Source organism: Achroia grisella, unplaced genomic scaffold (assembly GCF_030625045.1).
Source record: "Achroia grisella isolate CSIRO2021 unplaced genomic scaffold, CSIRO_AGI_Agris_v1 utg1234, whole genome shotgun sequence".
In the NCBI taxonomy this organism is placed as follows: Eukaryota; Metazoa; Arthropoda; class Insecta; order Lepidoptera; family Pyralidae; genus Achroia; species Achroia grisella.
In genome coordinates this window covers 176,101-202,497 of record NW_026712601.1, presented here as the reverse complement: position 1 = coordinate 202,497, position 26,397 = coordinate 176,101, and the positions used below count along the sequence as shown (strand labels likewise).

Here is a 26,397-nt window from a genome sequence, read left to right as displayed (position 1 = left end):
TAAAACCACTGTTTCGCGTTTCGTTTACTGAGAGACTCCACCTATCTGCCTAGAGTCTAACTAAACAAAAATTTCATGTGCTGTAGCGTAGTATGGTATAGTGAAATATAGTGTAGTGTAGCGTGGTGTAGTGTGGTGTAGCGTTGTGTGGCGTGGTGTGGTGTAGCGTGGTATATAGTGTGTTGTGGTGTTGTGTTGTGTAGTGTAGTGTTGTGTAGTGTGGCGTGGCGTGGTGTTGTGTGGTGTAGTATGGTATAGCGTGGTGTGGACACAGAATGTTCACTCACCGGGCACGGCGGGGTAGGAGTAGGGCGAGCAGGCGGCGGGGTGCGTGGCGTGCGCGGCGTGCGCGTGAGCTGCGTGCGCGTGCGCGTGCGCGGGGTCGAGCGCGGCGTGGTGCTGCGCGTGCCAGTCCACGGGCTTGTACTGGTGGTGCAGCGAGCCGCGGCCCAGCAGCAGCCCGCCCACGCCGTACCCGGCCGCCGCCGCCATGTTGTGGTGCGCCTGCGCCGCCGCGTGGTACTCCGCCGCGTGCCGGTGCGCCGCGTGACCGTACCTGCTTCGTATATGTACCACAATATATTCCTTACCCTCACAGAGCTGCCGCCAGTGACGATTGTCCGACTGACGCCAGACTGTGACTCATTTGAAATTAAATTATTAAAGAGTAATCCCAGTTACATCTAATACAGATTAAAATAGATAGGTATTTGTATCCTCCTAAATCCCATGCAGGTAGGACCATATCCATCACTGTTGCAGACTATGTTGTAATGTTGTTAGACTCGATTGCATGTCACAAGTTTGTGACGAATATGAAGTTGATTAATATCTACAGACAGTCATTCTCGCTCATACAAGTGTCGCCTATCATCAGGAATGGCAACGCTTGAAGGGTGAAATAATTCGTTTGCCATTCTGGACAAAATTTGGATGACGCCACAAGACAAAAATCTCTAGCTCTGAATCTATTATTTAAAAGAGTAACACACAAGTTTCTTTCTCATTCTTCTTGTGATGAGTCTGCATTCCGAATGAGCGGTAGAATAAAAAAAAATACTATTTAAAAATGCTATTTCTATTTCTGGCCGCGTTAATACATAATAGGTAAAATGACAATTGAATTGGACCAATCTGAGTTTTAGACTAACTGGCAGGATTTCTTATATATTTCTTTTCTTTTCTATTCTTATCTATATTTTATATCAATATCTTTAAGTAGTAAAATAAATTCGCTTTCGCTTAGATCTTATAAACTACGCAACGGATTTTAATTAGATAGAGTGCTTCTAGAGAAAGATTTACATGTAAGTAGTTATAATACTTAGCCGGGCCGGGTAGCCAGTAGTACATATGTATATGTATATGTAGAGAGTGGTGCGACATACCCGGGGTAGTGCTGGTGCCAGGGGTCGTAGTCGTAGATGTCGACGCCGGCGCAGGCGCCCCCCGCGGCCGCCACCCCCGCCGCCGCCGCCGCGTTGAAGAACGACGCCGGCAGGTTGCGGGACACCATCGGCACGCTCTCTGCGCACAACACCACCACACTACAGACACGCTACACCACGCCACGCCACACTACACCACGCCACACCACGCCACACCACGCTACACTACACTACAGCCAATGAACTCCATTGTCATACAGCTATACAAATAAAATTGAAATATACGTTTGTAATTTCAAATTAACTGCGTTTCATTGAATGCATATTAAAGTACATAGATACAGTTTATACATTTAGAAAAAAATGTCTGTCTGTTTGTCTATTTGTTTTTGCTAATCTTTGAATCGGCTGGATCGATTTAAACTTGAGTTTTACTCGCAAATAGTAATAAGTAGGTACTATAAGGAGTAAATTAGACCCACTTTTATTTTAATAATAATATAGTTAGCTATCAACGGACGATAATCTATATAATTATAAAATTAAATCTTATACGTAATGTAATAGAATTTAAAGTGTAGGTATTACTTATTCGACAAAACAAAAGTAACCAAAACCACATAAAAATACAATCATAACCTGCTCGCTGTGTAACATCCACTAAAATAATACATTAATAAATTTTAACAACCATTCTTTACAATAATATTTAGCAATAATTGGGTGCAACGTCCCCGTAAATGTAAGGATAACCACTTACAACCATAGGAGTAGCTGTTACAAACAATAAAACGGAAGCCTAACATTGTGACTGTACTTGATTTATTCTTCAAGACTGTTTCGAAGCAGTACAATTGTATGTATAGAGATACATACAATTTTAATTCAAAATTCAATATATCTCATGTAGGTCTATTACAGACTCTTATGATATCTCAAATCTACCGTCAGTTCGGAATGATTTCGAGATGAGAAGAACTGACAAGAAACTCAGCTCGTATTCTTTTCAAATAAATGTTGTACATGTTTACAATAATACAGATTCATTATAAATTCAAATTTGTGAGAATATAGTGCCCACCAGCATATAAAGCAAAAATATTTCAAGAAACTTATTGTACCTATGTTGTAACATATAATGGATTAAGAAGTGTCCCAAATAACTCGATATACTATATGTTATTACTACTACACGGTCGGTAGGAGCGGGAGTAAATCAAGGTGCACTAACACTAATATTATTTATCTAGTACATTAAAATATTTAACGAAAATACATAGGTATATAGGTAACGCTACATTAAAGAATAATTGCAAAAACAATAAAATTTCGATACCTACTCGTCCTACTCGGGAGGAATAGTCAAATTATAAAAAAACCTACATATCTAATCAAGTTTTTCGAATTATTCTAATGCTGTTTAGTCGCAGCTGGCGTTTACATCTTTACCGAACTAGGAGACGACTGCAAATGGAACTTCAAACCCGTGGAGGACGGCCAACTCAAGCCTGACAAATACGATTCAGTTTGAGGGCCCCGTTATACTCCGCTCACTCAGCTGTTGAAACTCAGCTCAAGTCGTCCAAATTATGATCCCCGTTTGAATTGGGCAGACGGATCGATCGAGGAAAGAAAATTACGATAACTTCTGTGTAAGGGGCTAAAAGTTTTGGTAAACAGTTATCTCTACCTTACATCCCTAAGTGGGCAGCCTCAACTGAAGATAAAAGAAATTATGCCCAAACGGGATTGTTACATTATACCAACAATACTTGTTTAATATTATTAATTGTATTAAATTACAAAAATCCTGGGCAATTCATGCGTGAACCCGCTCGATTGTAACATTAAGAACTTCACTTACTGGATTCTTACTAATTTGTTTAATTCCACTACCATTAGCATGTGTGTGACCACAATTCTGTGCGGAAATCTGACCACTGCCACTTGAAACATTACGGCCTTCTATATTGGTGATTAAATTCCAACCATTATAACTCTCCTCGCATCTGAACGAGGCATCATCAGTCATTGTCTCATGTAGGTCTATTACAGACTCTTATGATATGTCAAATCTACCGTCAGTTCAGAATGATTTTGAGATGAGAAGAACTGTCAGACACTCAGCTCGTATTCTTTTCAAATAAATGTTGTACATGTTTACAATAACACAGATTCATTTATGTATAGTTCGAATATACGTTAGGAACCTAGTTTACTGTTCGCAATCAGACTGTGATTTAAGCTTTATGTGTAACGTAGCCTTACATAGCACGTGTATACAAGGCGACGCTGAAGAGATGGTGGACGGTGCGACGACTTCACGCGCTGTTACAACCCGCTGCCAACATCCGCGGCGACCTTGGTCGGCCTCGTGTATGGACACGGTGCTTACACCACACACACACACACACACACAAACACACATACGCTGTAAGTAAACCACCTATACAGCATCGATGATCATTCCACGATAAGGTGTTCATTAATGAAATATTCAATATAAAGTAACATATTTTTATAAGTTGTCCTTAGATGTTATGTAATGCTATCATTAAGACATAGCTCTATTTCTTACGCTATGATTTCTGTTTAAATTTTATTTTAATTTAACAAAAAATACATAAGTTTTATAGATGTAGTTATCACCAAACTGCTCAACAGTTTCTTGGCGAGTACACTTCTTTAATGTGTTTTATTAAAATTGAAAACTACACCAATGTTAGCGTTCAAGTGAAAAGAAGTAGTGGTTAAAATATATTATTTAATTGTACGAGCACACATTACAAAGCACTTGTTGCAGATCGGTAATGGCTACCGGTGGAAATCTTAGTGTTGCCACATTTATTGCAGACTTAAACATCAAAAAATTAGAATCGAATCAGCATAACAAATAGATTATTTGTTATGCTGATTCGATTCTAATTTTTTGTATATAAATACAATTGGAGTGCATATAAATACAATTGGAGTGTCTGTTTGTAATATATATAATAGCGGTACATACACCAAATTTTTTTTTTTTACAAGTTTTGTCTGTTTCTCTGTTTGTTCCGGCTAATCTCTGAAAAGGCTGGACCTATTTTGACGGGACTTTTATTGGCAGGTAGCAGATGCAATAAGGAGTAACTTACGCTACTTTGATTTTAGAAAAATAAAGTTAATATTCCACGCGGACGAAGTCGGGTACAGCTAGTATTGAATATAAACACAGTAAGGTCGGTAGTACCTACTAATATACATATTTATTAAGTACGTTGTATTTTTGATAATATTAATAGCAGTATGAAACCCTTAGCGCTTGATCAAATAATTCAGTGAAGTGAGATTAAAAAACGATCGGTTCGCGGAATGCGAGCCGTGAGAACGACCGCAGCGACCTCCGCCAGCCGCCAGCCGCCAGTGGCCGCGCGGCCCGGCCTGCCTGCGACCTCTATTCTCTACATATATTGTATGTAGACATATAACTGGAATTGGCATATAGGCTCGAGGGCCATCTAGTGGAAAATAGCACAGATTTGACAGATTTCTTCAGCCTATAAGGGGCAAACGCTTAAATAGGCAAAAAAATACCAGAATTTAGTTTATTACCCGGGACAAATTATCAAAAGAGAAATTGTCTAGCGTAGATCGATCGATTTATTAATAAAAAACAGTGCATGTTTCGAATACGGGACAGAGTCAGTCCCGCCGCGACATTTTAAAGTAAACCTAAAATACGGGACGTCCCGGGAAATACGGGACGTCTGGCAACACTAGTAGGTAGATTAACAGCATAACGAACTTTTTCGAACTACTCTAATGCTGTTGGCCGCAGCTGGCTATTACAGCTTCACCGGACGATAGGGGGCGAGTGCAGATGGCACGCCAAACCAAGTAAGGACTTATGGAGCGGCTGAAGGTCAACTCCCGCCTGACGGATACGAGTTTAGTCTAAGGGCACTGCTAGGGGTTCGAACTCAGCTCAGGCCATTGTAATTTCGATCCCTGATTCGACAGGGGATCGATCGACAAACATGACGGCGTCATGTTTAGCCAGTAGTATACTGCGTTGCCATTAAGTTATCTGATACTGAGACACGACATCTGAATGATTTCACTGCAAGCTGTTTAGTGGCTGATATAGGAGACAAAACAAAGGTAATGTTTTATAATAGGAATCACAGTGAGATAGGTATGCTAACCGAAGTAACAGCTGCTTCCGCTCCCAACAAAATTTGGTTTCTAATTTAGTTGGTAAAATATTGGCCACTATAATAAAAAGAACCTAACTGTAATCTAAGAGTTTGTGCGGTGTCACATGAACGTATGTTGGATACATAAATTTGGTAAAATCGTAATGAGGAGAATAGAGGCGCGCCGGGTGTGAGCGGAGCGCGGGGCGGGGGCAGCGGCTGAGGCGATAGTTTTTACTGTCCGAGGAATGCAAGCGCGGCCGCACAAAGACCGTGCCGACCGCGGCCCGTGGACCCGCAGACCCGTGGATCCGTGGATCCGTGGACCGTGGACCCGCAAATCGCGCCGCTCGCCGCCAATATGGCAAGCGCTATGCGTTTTTGTGGAGCGGCTCTTTTCGGCCATCTTTTAAGTAATGGCCCGGTATTTTTATCTAATCGCCGTCTCAGAACTATGTCCCGGCCGCCGCCGCGCCGCATCCTCGTGTTGAATTGACAATTCGCTTTACTTTTTAATCATAATCTGACGTCGCGTCGAGTCGACTCGAACCGGTCATTTCTTATCCGCATATCACAGATCGGAGGACGGCTAACTCGAAAAGTGCCGGAAACTCGGCCCACGCCATTTGATTTTATTTCATCAATTGTTATTGTATTAATTTTGACACTATGTTTATTGTTAACTAGCTACTCGGCCCGGCTTCGCCTGGGTGTACATGTATTATATATATAAACCTTTCTCTAAAATCACTCTATCTATTAAAAAAACCGCTTCAAAATCCGTTGCGTAGTTTTAAAGATTTAAGCATACATAAGGACGGACGGACAGACAACGACCGCGTATTTGTTTTATGCTATATAATTATGAAATTAATAAATATAAAAATGTAATTATTTTGTTAATCCCAATTTTGTATTAATTGAAGTCACAAGATGGAATCATTTCAAGAGCATGCGACTCGCATAGCAACACCAATAAGTGCATGGTGTTATAGTTAAACGAAAACGTGTCAAATATAAAATTTCATAGAAATCATAGTATATGAAGAACCACAGATAATTTAAGTCGTGTAGTAATGCAAGAGGAAAAACTATTCGCGAATAATGTTCAGAAACGCACGCTCAACAATTCATCCTAAGAATGTAGATTAAATAGTATAATAAGAAAAAAACATGTATATACAGGATTGCAATAATAATGCATAGGCCAAAAGGAATCGAAAGATATCACTTTAAACATTAAAAAAATACATCCCAAGCAAAGTACTTCTAAGTGTCTATACTTGTACACTTATTGTAAATTAGAATGAAGCCGTTTAGCTAAATAATTGACAGAGAATAGCTACAAAGCGACCGCGGTAGTGGGACGATGGCGTACCGATAGCGCGGCAAATATCGTCCGTGTAATGAGGGGGGCGGTGCGGCTCTGTGCAGGGGGCGCGGGGTGCGGAGGGGAGGGGGGGGGCAGGGAGGGGGTCGGAGGAGGCGGACCGCGAGGGATCTAGTAATTAAACCGGTGGGTTTAATTAAGGCGAGTCCAAGAACCTCTCCACTGATTTATCTACTCACTTCACGAAGTTGGTTAGGAGCGGTCGACAACTCGACGACTTCACGGTTCCAGTGAATACAATCAGGGCATCCTTCGGCGGATATCTCGCAGAATTTTTTACCAAACATTTCCAGGAGACGGGTTTCGGTATAAAAAAATAAGTATTGACTTGATCGAGGCAATATGTCGTCATATTGCCTTTGAAATAGATTCCAACTGGGGGGAAAGGGGATTGTTAGTTATTAGTGATCTTATTGCTAGTAATGTACCATATCAGGTCGACCTCCACGCGGTTCCCCCTGAAAACAATCGTGATAAATTCTTGGTGAATTTGTCACGGTGGGCTAACTGACCTGACCTCATGCTCATCTTATCATCCTCCACTGGTGCCCCGCCAGCGTAAACCGTTAGCGCAGGCGAGTGCACCATTCCATTATCATCCATAAAAAAAATAGATGCGAACTATAACAACCCACTCGCAACACAAATTACGGAAAAAATGGCAGGGAAGCGACACACAATGTACCTAATGCGCAATGTTATATGACAGAAACTTATTATGAAGATTATGAACCCAAATGACATGATGTAATACTAAATTGATATTTACTGAACCGTTCTAGTGATAGATTATTGTTTTATTTAAGTTTTTGCGACCCACGTGACTCTTATGTTACATACATAAGAGCGGTCAAATTCATAAAATAACTCTACCCTGCATCCAATTGTTAATGTAGTGTATTCAGTGTTTTCTTGTATGTACACTTTTTGAATTATATTATTTGTTTGAATTCATAATTTTTTGTTTATTTTCGAATTGACTTCTAGTGAATATAAATCTCGGAGAACGTATGGTATATTGAGTAGTGAGCTAAATTGAATCAATTTCATCTTTTAAAACGTAGTTTTTCAATGCATATGATATATAATTAATGTCATTGGCAGTCAGGCTCATCTATACCGTATACTTTTCGTCACACGGAATGTTTGTGTTTTGTTTTGAATAATCTATTTATGTTATATATTACTAGCTGTGTCCGCGACTTCGTCCGCATGGAATTTAACTTTATTTTTCTAAAATAAAAGTAGCCTAAGTTACTCCTTATTACATCAGCTTCGTTTGGATTGTTTGAAGAATTGGAACAAACCTCCGATTTTACATTTTGTTGATTATTGAATTAAAATATCTTTAATAACTTTGATGGGTAATCATTACATAGTATAAAATAAAGTCGCTGTCGCAGTCTGTCCCTATGTATGCTTAAATCTTTAAAACTACGCAACGGATTTTGAAGCAGTTAATAGATAGAGTGATTCAAGAGGAAGGTTTATATATATTATACAAGTACACCCGTGTGAAGCCGGGGCGAGTAGATAGTACTTAATGAATCTAAAGACTTTATAATTGTTTGCTCATTGCTCAAGTATTTGTAAAATTCTTATAAATAATATAAATATAAAATTATGAAAATAATAACTTGGTCCAAATTACTAATTTTCACCAATTCTCCATGGAGTGCGCATCAATACAATGAGGCATCGGCCGGAGAGATAATGTGAACGTAGTCACGTAGAGGTTCTCGTTACGGAATTTGGAAATTGAGAGTGGCCGATGAATAAGAAATTATCGCTCTAAATTTTATATTAATTACTTTCAAATATATAACTATATGTATTATGTGAAAAGAATACGAGCTGAGTTTCTTGTCAGCTCTTCTCATCTCGATATCGTACCGAACTGACTGTAGATTTGACATATCATAAGAGTCTGTAACAGACCTACATGAATAGAGATAGTTTTGTCGGTTTAGTATGTACCTATATTGATTTATTGTGGATTTTATGACTATTGTATTACCCGATGATGAATATTTATATTTAGAATAGCATAAATAATTTTACTTTTCTCTACTTTATATACTGTTAGTGTATTAAACCTTGATTTAAAACATTTGGAGTTTGTAAATTTGTGAATTGTCCGTTAATTCATTATTTCCTTGTCCTCCTTCGATCTGATGACCCAGTAATATATTATTCCAGTAACATAAAAAATCTTATCATGAATTTATTATATTTGTTAATCTCGCCCTTACTAGAGGGTAGTGAGTTGAATTGTAGCATTATATTCTAGTAAGAGTTACTTAATACGACAGGTAGCAATGATTATCTGCATGTGTACTTCGTGACCCCTCCGATCGATCCCCCGTCCAATTCAAACGGGGATCGATATTACGACGGCCTGAGCCGAGGTTCGAACCCCTAGCGGTACCCTCAGACTAAAGTCGTATCCGTCAGGCGGGAGCTGGCCTTCAGCCACTCTATAACTCCATCCTTTGAAGTGTCATCTGCACTCGCCCCCTATCGTCCGGTGAAGCTGTAAAGGCCAGCTGCTGCCAACAGCATTAGAGTAGTCCAAAATCAAAAGAAGTTTAGTTTGTACAAACATGTATTGGCACCCCGGTAGCTACTAACGCTAAGTAAGATGCTTTTGTGACCCCTACAAGGGCTGTGAAATGACATCTTAGGACTTGTGCTTCGCTATTTGGTATCAAGTGGGCCGTTAAACGAGCTGATGCAGAGGGGTGTGATGTACTACTAGACATGTGACGGTGTTATGGGCCGGGTCATTGGGCTCCCTAAAATATGGTCGAGCGCAGTGATGGCTGGCTCATTCGTTATACTCGTGAACGAGTGCTGCTTGTAGGGACTGGTCTGCTCTAATCACTATGACTGATTTAATCCTATTGTGTACTTAATATTTGAAGCTAATAAATTGGTGCTAGTTGGTGGTTTGTATTCGCACGTTTTGAATTGGAAATGTAAAATTGCAATGATTATTTTCAAGAGCAACACGCAAGTTTCTAGCTCGTTCTTCTTGTGATGAGACATCTTTCTGAATGAGCGGTAGATTAAAAGAATGATAAATAACTACGCCTATTCAAAAGTGCTTAAATTAAGTTTATTTGAATAAATGATTTTCTATTCTATTCTACTAGTGGTACTAACCCTTGGGTTTGTCGATGGACAGGGCCCTGGTGAAGTGTTCGTCGACGACGGCGGCCACGTCGCCCGAGTAGTGGGTGAACACCACGCAGTTGGCGCTGACGTACTGTGCTCGCGCCCGCCCCCCGCCGCCGCCGCCGCCACCCCCGCCCCCACACTCGCCCTCCGACTCTGAAGATCCGCCACCTGCCGACAAACACAACAGCATCACGCTGCGTCCTTACTGTACACATGTACGACCCAACCCCGAGTTTCTTCAAGTTGACCTGCATCATCATCAGAAGATTCCAGGTTCGAATCCTGGCAGGGTCGCCATATAAGGGTAGTTAGTTAGACAAATGATAGGTGCGACATTCGAGTGTATACTGTCCCGTTTATTATTATAATCAATCCTTATATACTACTTACTTACTAAGTACATTCATCCTTACACGCGGTTCCCCTTGAAAACCATCATGATAAATTCATGGTGGATTTACCATGATAGGCTAGGCTAACTGACCGGACTTTATGCTCATCTTATCATCCTCCACTGGTGCCCCGCCAGCGTTACCGTTAGCGCAGGCGGTTGCTCCAATCCATTATCATCAATAAAAAAAAACAAAGTTTCTTCTTGTAGTTCTTCAAATTTGGAATATATATTTTTTTTTTTCAAACAAACATACGGCCCATCTGATGGTAAATGGTTACCGTAGCGTATGGACGCCTGAAACACCAGGGGTGACACGTGCGCGTATCCAACTCTTAAGAAACCTTAATAAAACCTTCTTGAAAAAACCCATGCTGTAGTCTCGTGAGAAATCCTCGGCAGGAAGTTCATTCCACAACCTAAGTGTACGCGGGAGGAAGCTCCTCTGAAACCGCTCTGTCCGAGACCACTTAGGTTCCAGCGTGTCAGTCGATTTGAGTGACAATACTAACAAATTCTTTAACAAATATCAGACTTAAAGAGTCTCGTCGTATCCAATAAAGAAACGAGACGCCTACATAACTATATCTAATTATCTATAACTTAAAAAGAACCCAAGTTTGTCTACACGTCCTCCTTCTATCACCTAAGTGATAAATTGTCTACAGAAATGTACATTTTATTTGTACATTTTGATTAAGTTTTTTTATAACTTATACAAATAAGTGATTAAAGAAAGCATTTCGCTGTGCCCCCAGGCCTCTCTTCTCCACTGGGCACACTGGGCACGTGCCCTGGGCCCCGCGATGGTTTGGGGCCACCTACTCTAGTCTAGCCCCTACTCCATTACCAAACGATAACAGATAGCTGCTCTACTCTCGCCTGAAAATCAGTCTTAACAAATCCTTACCGACTAACAATTTGTTCGATTTTGTTCAATTTTTTTTGCTCAAGACATTGAGCCCCTCATCACATAACGACTTTTTAAAATTATTTTTGCCTGGTTTGTTTTCAAAATAGGGCATCCCCATATACATATCTAAAAAGTCATGTTCAAAAATGACTTCGTCTATTCTAACGAAATAGTGTTTTATTACTGTGGTCATAGGGGCCTCATTATCCTAATTTGCCTAGGGCCTCTAATAGGTGAAAGACGGCCCTGTCGCCCCCTCCGCCCCCGTACATACCGTCGGCGCTGGCCCGGCCGTGCGTGGAGAGGTCCTCCTCCTTGGTGCGCAGGCGGGGCGCGTGGTGCGCGTGGTGCGCGTGCGGCGGGGAGCCCGGGGACTGCGCCCCCGACGACGCGGAGCCCGAGCTGAGCGCGCCCGCCGCGCCCCCGCCGCCCCCGCCGCCGCCGCTGTACGCCTCGCTACCAGGGTTGCTTGCACCGCTCTGCACGTTAAACTGAAATACGTTACTACATTAGAAGTTATATTCCACCACTAGCTGGGCACCCGACTTTGTACACGTAGTAGGTACTCGTAATAATAATATCTCTGGGCAATTCACACACCCAAGCTATGCACAGCATGTCATATGGGAAGGTACCTACTGCACAACGGGTAGATATATTTTTTTGTAAATTCATACATAATATATAATACTGTACTATACATAATACATAACACAGAAAACACTCAGACCGATACACATAATCATATCTACTGATAAAGTCTAAAGTTAGTACCGTGCAAGGAATCGAACCTGCGGCCATCGGAAGCAAGGCGATGTACTAAACAGCTAGACCACCGAGACTGTATATACCTAATATAATTTACTTAGTATCGATAGTTTTATAACTCTTTTAATTGTAAACCGATTTTTATACTAATAAATTATATAATTATAATTTTTAACTATAAAGAGGTAAGCTTGTGAGATTGTAGGGAGTAAGTAAACTTTCCACTAAACAGGTTTTGAAAAATCTTTTAACTATAGAAAACTGCGTTATTTGTGAGTGTCATAAGCTATGTATTAACCAGAAAATTAAAAGAATAGAATAGAATAGAATAGAGTGAATAAGTTGAAGAAAAAGCGGTCGAACGAAAACGTTTCTTACGAACTGCCGCAACGATAAGATACAAGTACATGATGGAGTTCTGGAAAAAAGTTGTAGATCTGAATAATGCCTACAAAAAGGTGATCGACAACATACGTCTTTCTACATTTAGGTCATAAAGAAGTACCCACCTCATTATATCAAGAAAATAATTGAAGTAAAATTATTTTATTTAAATTAATGTAAGTCATGTTATTAACAAATTTGAATTATTATCAAAATAAGTAAAGTTATCACATCTAATGTTTAAAACTAAAGACTTTTCCCAACTAGTGCCATATAATTTGGACGAATGGTTAAAAAGATAATACGACAAAGTTAGGGAACCACTACTGATGAGTGATATATCTATTAGACGGATTTTAATACAACATGTTAATATGAAGTTTTAAATAATTAAAATAAACATCATTTTATGCAATCATAATTATTTCATTCACTCGTTTGAAACCCACCCAAATTGGCATTCAAATACATACATACATTTGCAGTAGAAATATAACACACGTTATGGCAGTCAATAAATAATCACAGTAATAATGTTTACCAAGTTACCTACGACGTGGGCACCGGTCAGCTAGTTTCAATAACAATACAAAAACTAAATTGCAAGAGAAGCTTATTAGTCAAAACCACATACTAATCAGTTAAGCCGTGACTGAGATTATTATCTTGAGAGAATTAAATATTTTATCTATCTATTTTTATTGAGCAAAGCCTATTTATTAGTCACTAAACGATTACTTAAATGACAAACGTGCATGGCAATAGTTGTTCATGCACGGGATTTTCATTTAATGTTAGACATAGACACCTATATAAATATACATTGTAAATAAACTGGTTATTAAAAAAGAGTTAAGTTTCTTGCCAGTTTTTGTAAATTGAATCTGTACTGGATAGTAGGAAAAAATTATTAACACAAACAATTTGACGTTTATAAGCAGCTAAAATGTCCTACAAGAATAAATGATTTATTTGGACTGCCACTTCATGATCTGTGATTTAAATTGGAATCCAGACAAAATATAATCCATTGCCTTGGTGTAGCGTCCTAAGAGAGCGTCATAATTTTTTTTCTATTACAGAACTGTATGGTTTGGTTTTAAATTAGTTTGCTAAGGACTTGTAAGCACAATGTAATATCAGACTTATGGCGAATCTTCGGATAGCGCGCGGCATCTCCGTTGCCTAGCGACGTTTTATATAATGACTATCAACAAGCTGTCGCACCGGACCGAATACCTTAGAAATAGAAATAGAAATATTCTTTATTCCAATAAACTTAATACAAGCACTTTTGAATAGTCAAGTTTTTTTATTCCACCGCTCATTCGGAACGCAATTTTTTCACAAGAAGAATGAGCAATAAATTTGTGTGTTGCTCTTTTAAATAAATATTGTTTTATTTAGCTTTACATTATCAAGGACTAGGCATGCGAAAATCAACATAGAAACCGCTACACACTTAATCTCAGCTCAATCAGATAACATTGTCAGCGCTATGAATTTTAAGTTAGATATTATCTATAAAAACATTATTATCATTTAAAAAAAATTCAAATTACAAATCCTTCTCATCTGATATATCTACTTTTCTATTATATTATTTATTGTTTATCATTCAACCATTGTAAATACCACAAGAATATATAGGTACAAAGCCATGACTGGTCTCATTCTTTTACTGTCCTTTTCCTGCTGCTGCCTGTGCCAGATAAACATACAATTTGAAATAATAGTTGCCCCATCATAGCCGCTAAACCCTGAATGGCAATTACATTGATCTGTTAAAGAAGGACTATTTTAATCCTAACAAACCACGTGTTAGAGACATCAGAGTCAATAGTGAATCAAGCTACATACAATAAATTAATTGTAATCATTTTAGATACATGTTATAAACATACCTGTAAATATACACAGGAAAAGTTAAATAGCCTGCCGAATAAATATCGTACTAACGACCACTGTCACACTGTCAGTATTCCTCCTTTATGAATGTGGGCATCATATTGGTGGGGACCCGGGCCACAAACGACTTATGCTTATGCTTTCTTTATGCTATTGAATTTCATCACTCAAATGTGAGTAATTTTTTTTTTTTTACGCGCCCATCAATATTTTTTTTCTAATTAAGAAATAGATTCTTGAAAAATTATAAAATATTGCGGCAAATTGAAATGTTCAAAACGTGACGCTACTTATCGGTGAGAGCGAAAGTGACGTGGCAGGCTGCCGCAATTAGTCGCACACCTGCACCTGCCCGTATGTTATATGCAAACTGAGATAAATCAACAATTCAAATATTTAGAGTTTTTGGAATTATTGCTCAGTTTAGATACAGATTTGCAGTTTTAGTTTAGGATGTAAAAACCATTCGCTACTGCTATATGTATAATGTATGTACTTATTTGTGATCTAAAATATTTGAGTTGTCTCACTTTGAATCCAGTTATACGAAATGTCAAGGTCAATGTTACCGAGTTTGTATTGTTAATCACAATAAAAACAACCAGTTTTTATTGTGATTTAGCTTGACATTTAGAATTAAAATTACATACAGTATTTTAACAAATAGGTAAAGTAACAAAATAGTAAAAGCATAAGAAAATGACAAGGTGAAATCGATCTTGTGAAGACATAATCTGATAATTGGACAAAAAATTGTATTCATGATGACCACAGTTTCAATATCAAATCCCGATTTCAAGTCACTTGAATCGAAAGGACTAAAAGCTTTAAAAAAGTGCAATAAAAGCGATAAGGTACACCTTATAGCTTTTTGAAAAAACTAAATAATAATTTAATATTTACTTTAATTACACACCTATTATATTTGTGATTTTTTTATTGTTTCATAAAGGAAAGGTATTTGCTCTATGTAGGTTTTAACCTCTGCATTTGTTATTTCACCTCTGCATCAAAACAAAATTAAAACGACATAATGTTATCACACTAAGCGTGCCAGTTTTGCGACCGTTAAAATTGCACATTTCAGTTCTCTATTTTTTTTATTACCTGTTTGATATTCTACACTAATATAAACTATAAAAAACATGTATAATAACTATTTCTCGCATGTTAAAGCCATGACATGATATTTTGCTTAGAACAGTCTGAAGGAATTATTTCACTAAAACAACCTTCAAAACTCAAACACACAATTTTTATTCTCAACAAACTTTTTATTCCACTAATTTTAACAACTCTCTAATACTACTGAATACAGACCACAGACTCATTACATTTTTAGATTGTAATATATTTGTTTTTTTTTTTTTTTAATCAACTTCAACATTCTCCGCCGCCAAGGATATGCCCATATCCTTGTACGTATCATTCTCAGTTGAAATCAGGAAGTCTACAAAGTTTAGACACCGAACGCTGATAACACCTGTGGCTGTACGAACATCGTAAACTCTAGTTAGGCCATCGGAACTCGGATACTTCTTTTGTATTCGACCAAGGCGCCAACTGGATGGAGACGCTCTTGAGTCTTTTATTAAGACCATATCTCCAATCTCGAAATCTTTTTGAACTCTCATCCATTTCGGACGTTGCTGTAATCGAGACAAATATTCAGTTTGCCATCTTGACCAAAAATCACGTACCATTTTCTGCGTCAATTGCCATCTCGTTAAATTGGATACATTTACCTTTTCATAGTTTCTGTCTGGTAAAGTTATAGTAGGCTCTCCAACAAGGAAATGTCCGGGTGTCAGATACTCGTAATCATCATTAAGTGCTGTTAGTGGACGCGAATTAAGACAAGCCTCTACTTGAGTCAAGACTGTGTATAACTCCTCAAAAGTAAGCGTAGTATCTCCTAGTATACGCTTAAGGTGATACTTCACAGATTTCACCCCGGCTTCCCATAAGCCTCCAAAGTTAGGAGCGCCAGGTGGTATATATTTCCAAACAGTGCCTCTATCATCCAACAAAATTCTCAATTCTTCAGGAAGTTCGTTTCTACCCTGTTTCCACATCTCAAATAGGGTTTTCTCTGCTGATATAAATGTAGTTCCGTGATCACTCCACAGCTCATAACATCGACCTCTTCGTGCAACGAATCTTTTAAATGACGAAATAAATGCTTCTGTTGTCATGTCACTGACTAACTCAAGGTGTATGGCTTTTGTTGCCATGCAAATAAATAGGCATATATATGATTTATATGCTTTAGCTCCTCGTCCTTTGCTCATTCGACATAGTATAGGACCAGCATAATCGACTCCACTTATTGAAAATGGGCGAGATGGATTCACTCTAACGTCAGGTAAGTTTCCCATTAATTGATTACTAGTAGTAGCATTATATATAGCACATTTTTTGCACTGTCTATAAAATCTCTTTATTCTTTGACCGCCATTTATAATCCAATAATTATTTTGCAGGTATGAAGTCATTAATCGAGGACCTCCATGCAGCGTCTCTTTGTGTGCATCATCCAACAGAAGTGGTATAAGTGGATTATCTCTGGTAAGTATGACAGGATGTTTTCTTTCATATTTCAGCTCTGCATGCTTTAAACGGCCACCAACTCTCAGAACATCATTCTCATCAAGGTAAGGACATAATGGTAATAATCGACTACATCTTTTAATAATTTTCTTCTTTTTCAGGGTTTCTATTTCATCTGTAAAGTCTATTTGCTGAGCTATTTTAACACAAACGGTAAGTGCCTTATCTCTTTCTTCACAATCTATGCTTTTATGTTTAATATTTTCTCTTTTTACATTTTTCATCCATCTTCTACAAAAGGCAACAACGTTCAATAGTTTCTTCAGTGACGAAAATCTATTCAATAAGGTAAGTTTAAATTCATCATCTTTAGTTTTTATAACTGTCGTATTACATTTAATCTGAACTCTTTTTTCCAACTCTGTTTCAGGAATTATATCTTTTGGTAACATAAAATTAGACATTTGCAGAAATTCTGGACCTTGCCACCATAAATGACTCTCTTTTAGTACACTGGGTAATAATCCTCGTGATGCTGGATCAGCGGGGTTCTCTTTTGTATTAATGTACAACCACTGAATATTCAAATTGTTTCTAATTTCTATAACTCTATTTTTAACAAATGGTGTCCATTTATTTGGGTCGCCATTTATCCAGGCCAATGTTACTTTGGAGTCAGACCAAGCAAATGTTTTACTGGTATCAATGGAAAGTATTCTCATAACATGTTTAAGTAATTTACTTAACAATGCTGCTGCACATAGTTCCAAGCGCGGTAAAGATATTTGTTTTACAGGCGCAACTTTAGTTCTTGCCATAATCAACGTTGTTTGGCAGGGATTTTTATTATTACTCAATACTCTAGTATAAACTACGGCTGCATATGCTGATTGCGAGGCGTCTGCAAATCCATGTAACTCCACTTCCACATCAATAGTACTTCCATTCCATCTAGGAATCTTGATTTCGGACAGTACAGGTAAATCATTTTTATATTTATTCCATTCTTCTTTCAGATCATTCGACAGTTCTTCATCCCAATCTACTTGATTTAGCCAGAGCTTTTGCATAAATATCTTTGCTTTAATTATGGCAGGTGATAACCAACCCATAGGATCGAATAAAGAAGCTATCTGGCGCAATATATTTCTCTTAGTAAGTAAATTAGTATTTTCGCTTTTCATATAAGTAGGTGCTATTTTTAAACTGTCCTCATTTGTCTCCCACATAATACCCAAAGTCTTCACAGTCTCTTTATGATTTATATCTAATACAATACTATTCACTCTTTTCTCAGGATCTATTGAATTCATAAATTCTTGACTATTTGAAGATATTTTTTGTAATTCAAATTTTCCTTTCAATAACATTTCTGCTAACTCTTTTTGTGCATTTATCGCATCGCTCACATTATCAAAACCAGTTAATACATCGTCCATATAAAAGTCTGAATTCACAATTTTCGAGGCAACAGGATACTGTGTATTTTCATCTTTAGCAAGCTGTCTCATGGTTTTTATTGCAAGGTAAGGTGCTGAAGCCATGCCAAAGGTAACTGTCAGTAATTTATAGGTTTGTATTTCATTATTTTGATTAAATCTATATAATATTCTCTGATATTTTGTGTCTCTCTCTTGTATTTTTATCTGGCGATACATTTTAATAATATCTGCCACAAAAACTATTTTATGTGTTCTCCATCTTAGGATAATATCTCTTAACTCTTCTTGTAAATTAGGTCCAATCAAAAGCCCATCGTTAAGTGATACTCCGTTTGTACCTCGACACGAAGCATCGAATACGACACGCACTTTCGATGTTGTTTTATCATCTCTGAAAACTGCGTGATGCGGTAAGTAGACTGTATCTTTATCTCTCTCATCTTTTACTAATTCCATATGGTTTAATGTTATATACTCTTTTAACACATTATCATACTCTCGATTTAAGTTTTCATTTCCAGCCAATCTTCTCTCTAAACCTCTTAATCTTCTCATTGCTATTTCCCTAGAATTTTCAGGTAAGATTGGATTGTCTCTCACAAATGGTAAGCTGACTACATATCGTCCTTGTTCATCTCTCATGACTGTTTTCTCATATATTTCTTCTGCTCTAGCTTCTTGGGAGGTAAGTGTATTTTTATTCTCAGACTCTAGTGACTCACATTCCCAAAATCTCTGTAGCATATTATCTAACGTTACACTCAAATGCATACTAATAATTTGGCCCTTATTTGGTAATCTCTCAACAGCTTCGCCGCCAGATATTATCCACCCTAAGTAAGTTTGTTGGGCGATTGGTTCTCCTTGCTTTCTCTTTAAAACTCCACTCATCAAAATATCTGTGTAGACATGAACACCCAATAAAAGGTCTACATTTCCAGGTGTATGGTAAGTTGGATCTGCTAACTCGATGCCACTGAAATGTGTCCAATGCTCATAATTTATTCTTGTAGCGGGCATGATATCTGTAACATGCTTAATTACATAAGCAGTACACTTTAATTTATAATTTTTATTCATTCTAGAGGACAACTCAATCTCCGCCGCGTGCTTGAACGGGGTAGACATCTGTCCAACTGCTGATACCTGACCTTCTACATCTTTACATTTCAATTGTAATCTCTTTACAACTGCTTCACTTATAAATGATTCTTCTGAGCAAGGGTCTATTAAAGCTCGAACAATCTGTGGCCCTCTGCTCGTTTCTAAATTCACCAAAGCAGTAGCAAGTAATGACACACGGCCTCGTATTGACACATGTGAAAGAATATTGTGTTGACTCGTTGTTTGATTATCTGGTGTTCTAATCTCTTCAGTCTCATTATTAATAGTCTCTAAATTTGGTTTAGTTATATGTATCAACGTGTGGTGCTTTCTATTACAGATATCGCATCTCATTCTATATCTACAAAATTTTACACTATGACCAGGACGCAAACAATTAAAGCATAATCTCTCCTTTTTAATGTACTCTGTTCTCATAACTGGATCTAGCTTAATAAACTCTTTGCATGAAAATATGTCGTGATTCTCTTTACACTTTCCACATTCTGTATTTCTACTTCTATACTCTGTATTTCTTTTTACAGCATTACTAGTTATTGTAGCAAACGATTTTGGTTTAATTTGAGTTCTCTCTTTCATATAAGATGTTTGAATCATTTCTGTTACTCTAAATCTTCCTTCTAAATATTTCTTAAATTTTTCTAACGTAGGTAATTCTTCAACAGGTATTGTTTGCAATTCTTCTTCCCATGTTTTTTGAGACTCCGAGTCTAATTTATTACTAATTATATGTATTATTAATGGATCCCAATTCTCAATATTAATGTTGTTATTCTTTAAATTATTTAAACATTCATTTGTTGTATCTAATAAATCTTTTATGTTCTTTGATGAAGCTGTAAATATTCGTCTCTGTCCCAAAAGTCTAGTCAAAATTGAATTTACTATTATTCTTTTATTATTATATCTATTAGATAATGTACTCCAGGCGATGTCATAATTATTTTCGGTAATTTGTATGTGTTTCAAAAGTTGTTCAGCTTCGCCAGTTAAACTGGACTTCAGGTAATGCATCTTTTGTATTTTACTCAAATTTTTATTGTTATGAATTAATGATGTGTACAAATCTTTGAATGTTATCCACTCGCTATAATCGCCTTGGTATAGGGGTATATTTATTTTGGGTAATTTTACGTCTTGATTTACATATTTTGTACATGGCTCCTGGACTATATTTGATGACTCAAAACTTTCTAACATCTCTGTGATATCTGCTTTGCAAAACAAATACTCTTCTTCGCATTTCGAAAATAAATCCTTTTCAAAATATTCATGCTTCTTTCTTTGTTCTAATGTAGATGTCTTTACTATATTTCTATGTGTCTCATCAAAGATATCCCAATGTTTCTCTAAACTTTCTAACCTCACTTTCAAGTAACTTTTATTTAATCTTGGCTTCGGTGTTTTCTTAAAATTAGATATAGTTTTTTGTAAGATAGAATAATTATTTTCTTGAAGCACTAATAAATTTTCCATTTTTCTAAATATTTTTTATGCACTGAATAAATGTTAAATGTTTTTAAAACAAAAAAAAATGTTTCGATATTATAAGTCAATAATCACTATTTCAAATAAAATATTGTGTAATAGTTACTTTATGAACTGAGTCCAACGGAACGTCTGTACCGGTATTGTCTATGATCTATTTTCGCGCTCACTTAATTACACTGTGCTCAATGTATTTATTAAATGTTCAATTATTTAATAATATCACTCAAAATACAAGTTCTTTTTTATTTTAAACTTATCCGGATCGTAAGGACCACTTAATATGAAGGAATTATTTCACTAAAACAACCTTCAAAACTCAAACACACAATTTTTATTCTCAACAAACTTTTTATTCCACTAATTTTAACAACTCTCTAATACTACTGAATACAGACCACAGACTCATTACATTTTTAGATTGTAATATATTTGTTTTTTTTTTTTTAATCAACTTCAAAACAGTCGGTTGTCAGTTATGTCGGTGTAGTGCGATATGGATATACTGTGGATGGGGCCGAGGTGATCGCCTCGAGCAGCGCCCCAACTAAATGCCCCGGAAGTGCAATTGAGTAGGGCGAAATAGATCGCTCTAACAACGAGATGGGGCTCGCCCTTTCCCATTTAGTGTAGTAGTAGTGGTAGAAGGCTAACTCGACCTAACAACTCCAGAAATGCTCGGAGGTATACTGTGTGGTTCTTTATTAGGTACGAATCGTACACACCCCCTCACCGGTGTTTTGAAGATTTTATCACACGATAATAAGAAAATGTATGTGTGTACTCACTCGATCATATTGGAAGTGCGGCGCGTGGTGGAAGGAGCGCGCGGCACCGCGCCCGTACAGGTACGGGTAGTAGGCGCCGTACATCACCTCGGGGCAGCTCACCGCCATGCCGCCGGCGGGCCGCGCGCGCGCCCCATGCCGCCGCCCCCGCCGCTACCGCCCGCCGCACGGCAACGCACCGCAACGGAACGCACCGCGCCGCACCGCAACGCACCGCACCGCAACGCGCCGCCGTCGCCGCGCGGTCACACCGCGTCACCGCGCCGCGCCGGCGGTCACCGCGCGAACTGTCAACAAAAAACAATTACAATTACAACACCGCAATTAGAACAACTTATAGAGAAAACATATCTCAAATTTTAACGGTCTTGATACAAAAAAATCCGTTAAAACTCGGACAATGTTATTTAATCGATATAGGTTTTAACGATTCCATCTAACAATGGACCACTTAGCACTTCAGTTGATTCATTCATTAGAAGTACGGTCCCCACAGATAATACCTACCCAGAAATCAGTCGTCCATATCCGTCAATTGTCTCCAGTCAAATATAACTATTATTAAATGAAAGTAACACATATATCTAATTTTAAGATAAAAATATGTAGATATAGGATCTACAATGATATAAACCTGGATTTACAGATAATATTGCGTATTGCATTTGCTGACTATATTTTATACTACCTAAAATATACGGCGTTGCTTATTTAAATTGTAAAGACGAGGATCAATAGCTAAAATAATCTGATTTATATTATGTTAAAACTAACAATTAAAATTTAAACCAATCACTTAACGAATCGAATCCTATAATTAACAGAATGGCGTTACGTCTCTCGTCATTGGGTGTATCTCAAGGATTTGTTCTGGGTCCCGTTTTATTATTCATTTAAATTATTAATCCTCCTTTTATCATTCCGAATAAATTTGCAATTCATATATGTTTCCTAGACTCAGCCCCGAATCTAGAGGCGGATTAGCCCGAGCCCGGGAAGTCAAGGGGCGGTAAAATAAAAACTTCAAATGCACAAAGAGAGTATGTTTAAATGAAAAACTCGAGTAGAACAAATTAAATTATGCAGGGAATTGCCCTAGAATAATTTATACAGAGAAAGGTAAATGGTATTGTTATTTGATGTTGTATTGCATCATTCCACAAACTGCCTATCATTCCGTGGATGAACCTTCTAGCGACATCATCAAACAGTGGCCGTGGTCTTGTCAAGATAACTTCCTGAATTCATTTCTCTGCTCAACAAACATAATGCAACTCTTAAGTTTCAATTACAAATATTACTCTCATTAGAATAATTCGCTTGTTCCCGTCGCATTCATGAATGGCTGTTAAATACTGCCCAAAAAATAAGAGACAACTCAATTGAACATCGAACAAAAGATATTGACAAGTTGCAGATAGATCCTATACTACGAAGTAAAAGAATTCCAAAATACTAAAACCGTTTTAATGAGATTTATAGCGATGAATTAAGAATTCCGCAACCTATCCAACTCTTTTATAAAGAAATGATGACACTATCTGATCGTATAACATTGATATTAAAAGAAGGGTTAATTGTGCTACCAGACTTTTTTTTTTCATTTCTCAATGGTGCTGAAATTTTACAAATGTCAACAGAAAAACTGCAAAGACTTGTAGTAGTTCTGTCTCGAAAATACGAGCGAGAGTTAAACACCGTTGAATTCTACCAAGAACTTTATTATTAAAGAACAAGCACCACTTCTAGTAGGTAACATTGAAAAGGCTAACGGTTTCAATCTCTTGTTACATGCGCATGATTTGAAAATTGCGTTTACTAACATCCGTATTGCGAATTTTTTATATTATGACAATCATGAAATTTCATGTGCTATCGGATTTTCTAATAATACGAGACTTACAAAAGTTTGTAGTTCATATAAGATGGCAAGTAATTTTTATATGTTTTAGTTAACTGAAACTTTGCTCACAACTTTCCGAATGCATAGAAAAAATTCGTTAATTTAACTATGATGAGGCCATATTATTGCAGAACAAAAGGCTCGAAGAGTAAAATTGCAAATTCAACGTACAATATATTATAGGTATCTTAATAATATTATAATCGCGAAAGTTTGTGTTGTGTTATGGATGGATGTTTGTTACTCTTTCACGCAAAAACTACTGAATAGATTTTGATGAAACTTTACAGTAAAATAGCTTACACATCAGAATAACACATACGGTATAGTTTTAAAAGATATACAAATTAGGGCGAAATATAACGATAAATGTCATGTAAGTGTGATCCAGACGATTTTTCTAAAATAAAAGTAAGCCTAAGTTACTCCTTATTATACCAGCCTGCCAATATTTCAATATTACAAACAGACACTCCAATTTTATTTATATGTATAGATTAAACGCGGCCGAAGCTGCGGTAACAGCTAGTCCACAGCGAGTGATGGCAATTTACGAAACATCATAATACACAATGGTATACGTAGGTACATCTCACAGTAAACACTGTGTCTACGATCACTTTATTCTGATAACAAATACCTAACTTATTTATAGTTCGCATGTGATTATCATTGCTCATCTCAATTCATTTGTAAATCAAACAGACCCCTCGTAGAGGTGGAGAGGTAGAGTTATCAAACAACCACTCGTGATTTATTAATAACTTTTATCTGTTCAAGTACTTCAATAGATGCAGCATTGGGATGGGACCCTCATTTTCAAAAAACTATAGGTACTTCCGAAACTCGTGACTAAGAGTTAATAGTGTATGTAGGAGCCGAAGTCACCACGCAACTGAACTATCCACGGACTGTTGTTCAATGAGGACATAGCTACATATATGTCCCCATTGAACAACAAGTTACCTACACAGTGACTATTACAATGCTGATTATATATCTATACCTACATGTAAATAAAATTAGAGTGTCTGCTTGTAATATTGATATTTTTTAACCGTAAAATACCGTTTTTTACTACGTGCATACGAATATAAATAGGGTACATACACCAAAATAACATTTTTTACAATTTTTGTCTGTCTGTTTGTTCCGGCTAATCTCTGAAATGGCTGGACGATTTTGACGGGACTTTTTTCGGCAGGTAGTTGATGTGATTAGGAGTAACTTAGGCTACTTTTGTTTTAGATAAAATAATTATTTTAGAAAAATTAATTTAAATTCCACGCCGATGAAGTCGCGGGTACAGCTAGTCTAAAATAAAACTATATTTTTTTCTTTCATTCATTTATGAATAACTAGCTGTTACCCGCGAGTTTGTCTACCTGGTAGGTATTAAACTCATGTATTAATATATGCTAGTGAATAACCCTTAAAATCGATCTAGGTGTTTCAAAGAACAAACGGATAAAAAGGTAGTAGGTACGAACAGAATAATGAACATGTGTAGGTATAGTTAATTACTTCAAATTACTACATCGTGATGTAAGGACTTTTGAAATGTAGAGTCATGGAAGAAGAAAAAAGAGGACCACGAAGGAAAGGAAACGTCAGACATAAATAGACTTGGATCGACAATAACAAAAGGAAACTCTGGTTGATTGTAATACAGGCTATACACGACAGCCGACGGCGACACACACAAATTAAATATTGTTGTCAACGTTTCGCGAACTCTTGGTTTTTCACATTCCCACATTAAATTAATCCTACTAATATTACAAACTTGAAACTTTGTTTCAATTGATGAATATATTAATATGTACATATGGATGTTTGTTACTCTTTTAAGCAAAAAGTACTAAACGGAATTTGACGAAATTTTACTATAGAAGAGAATAGAATAGAAAATCATTTATTCAAATAAACTTACATTGAAGCACTTTTGAATAGTCATTACATTTTTTTTAATCTACCGCTCGTTCGGAAAGCTGTCTCATCACAAGAAGAACGAGAAAGAAACTTGTGTGTTGCTTCGTTTAAATAATTTTCTACTTACTTTACATTATCAAGTTTAAGTGTGTGAATACAAAATACCAAGTAACACTAATTCAATTAAATAGTCAAATAGAAAAAATATTAAATATACAACCAACTGATTGAGCAATTAATAAGAGGAAATCAGTCATAGTGATTAGAGCAGACCAGTCCCTACAAGTACTATAATTTTACATCACAATAATATAGCTATAGGCTAAATTTAGAAGCTATGCTAATATTGTGTACACTGGGCGAAATGTGACAAGGACAAGTGTCAAGTAACCCGAGGAAATGTCTTCAATTTGAGAGAGAAGGATCATAACGTGCGCTAGATAGGAGATCTGTGAGATTGTTTGTGTGATATGATTGTAAAAAAAATGTTAACTAATTAAGAACATAGAAGATAGTTAGGTATTAATCAGGTTACTATGTAATAATAATAATATAATAATCTCAGGACAATTCACGCAGCGCCAGCTAGACCCAAGTTAAGCTAACTAAAGCTTGTGTTATAGGTAGGTACTAGACAACTGATACATATACATAGATATTTTTTATTTTTTT

The 26,397-nt window shown here is 37.0% G+C and overlaps 1 protein-coding gene across 2 annotated transcripts in view; it reads right to left on the bottom strand.

Moving 5' to 3' along the window:
- The window catches only part of LOC131854534 (protein vestigial), a 29,024-nt gene extending 6,997 nt beyond the window's left edge, over positions 1-22,027 (bottom strand). The window contains exons 1-5 of one of the 2 annotated variants that reach the window (XM_059205653.1): positions 21,891-22,027; positions 11,712-11,928; positions 10,119-10,301; positions 1,389-1,527; positions 288-559 (exon numbers count right to left, since the gene is read on the bottom strand). In XM_059205653.1, the coding sequence (XP_059061636.1) occupies positions 288-559; positions 1,389-1,527; positions 10,119-10,301; positions 11,712-11,928; positions 21,891-21,998 (919 nt within the window). In that variant the 5' untranslated portion in view covers positions 21,999-22,027. The remainder of the gene's footprint in view (positions 1-287; positions 560-1,388; positions 1,528-10,118; positions 10,302-11,711; positions 11,929-21,890) is intronic. The other variant, XM_059205654.1, reaches the window with a different exon arrangement.
- Positions 22,028-26,397: the final 4,370 nt, after the last annotated feature.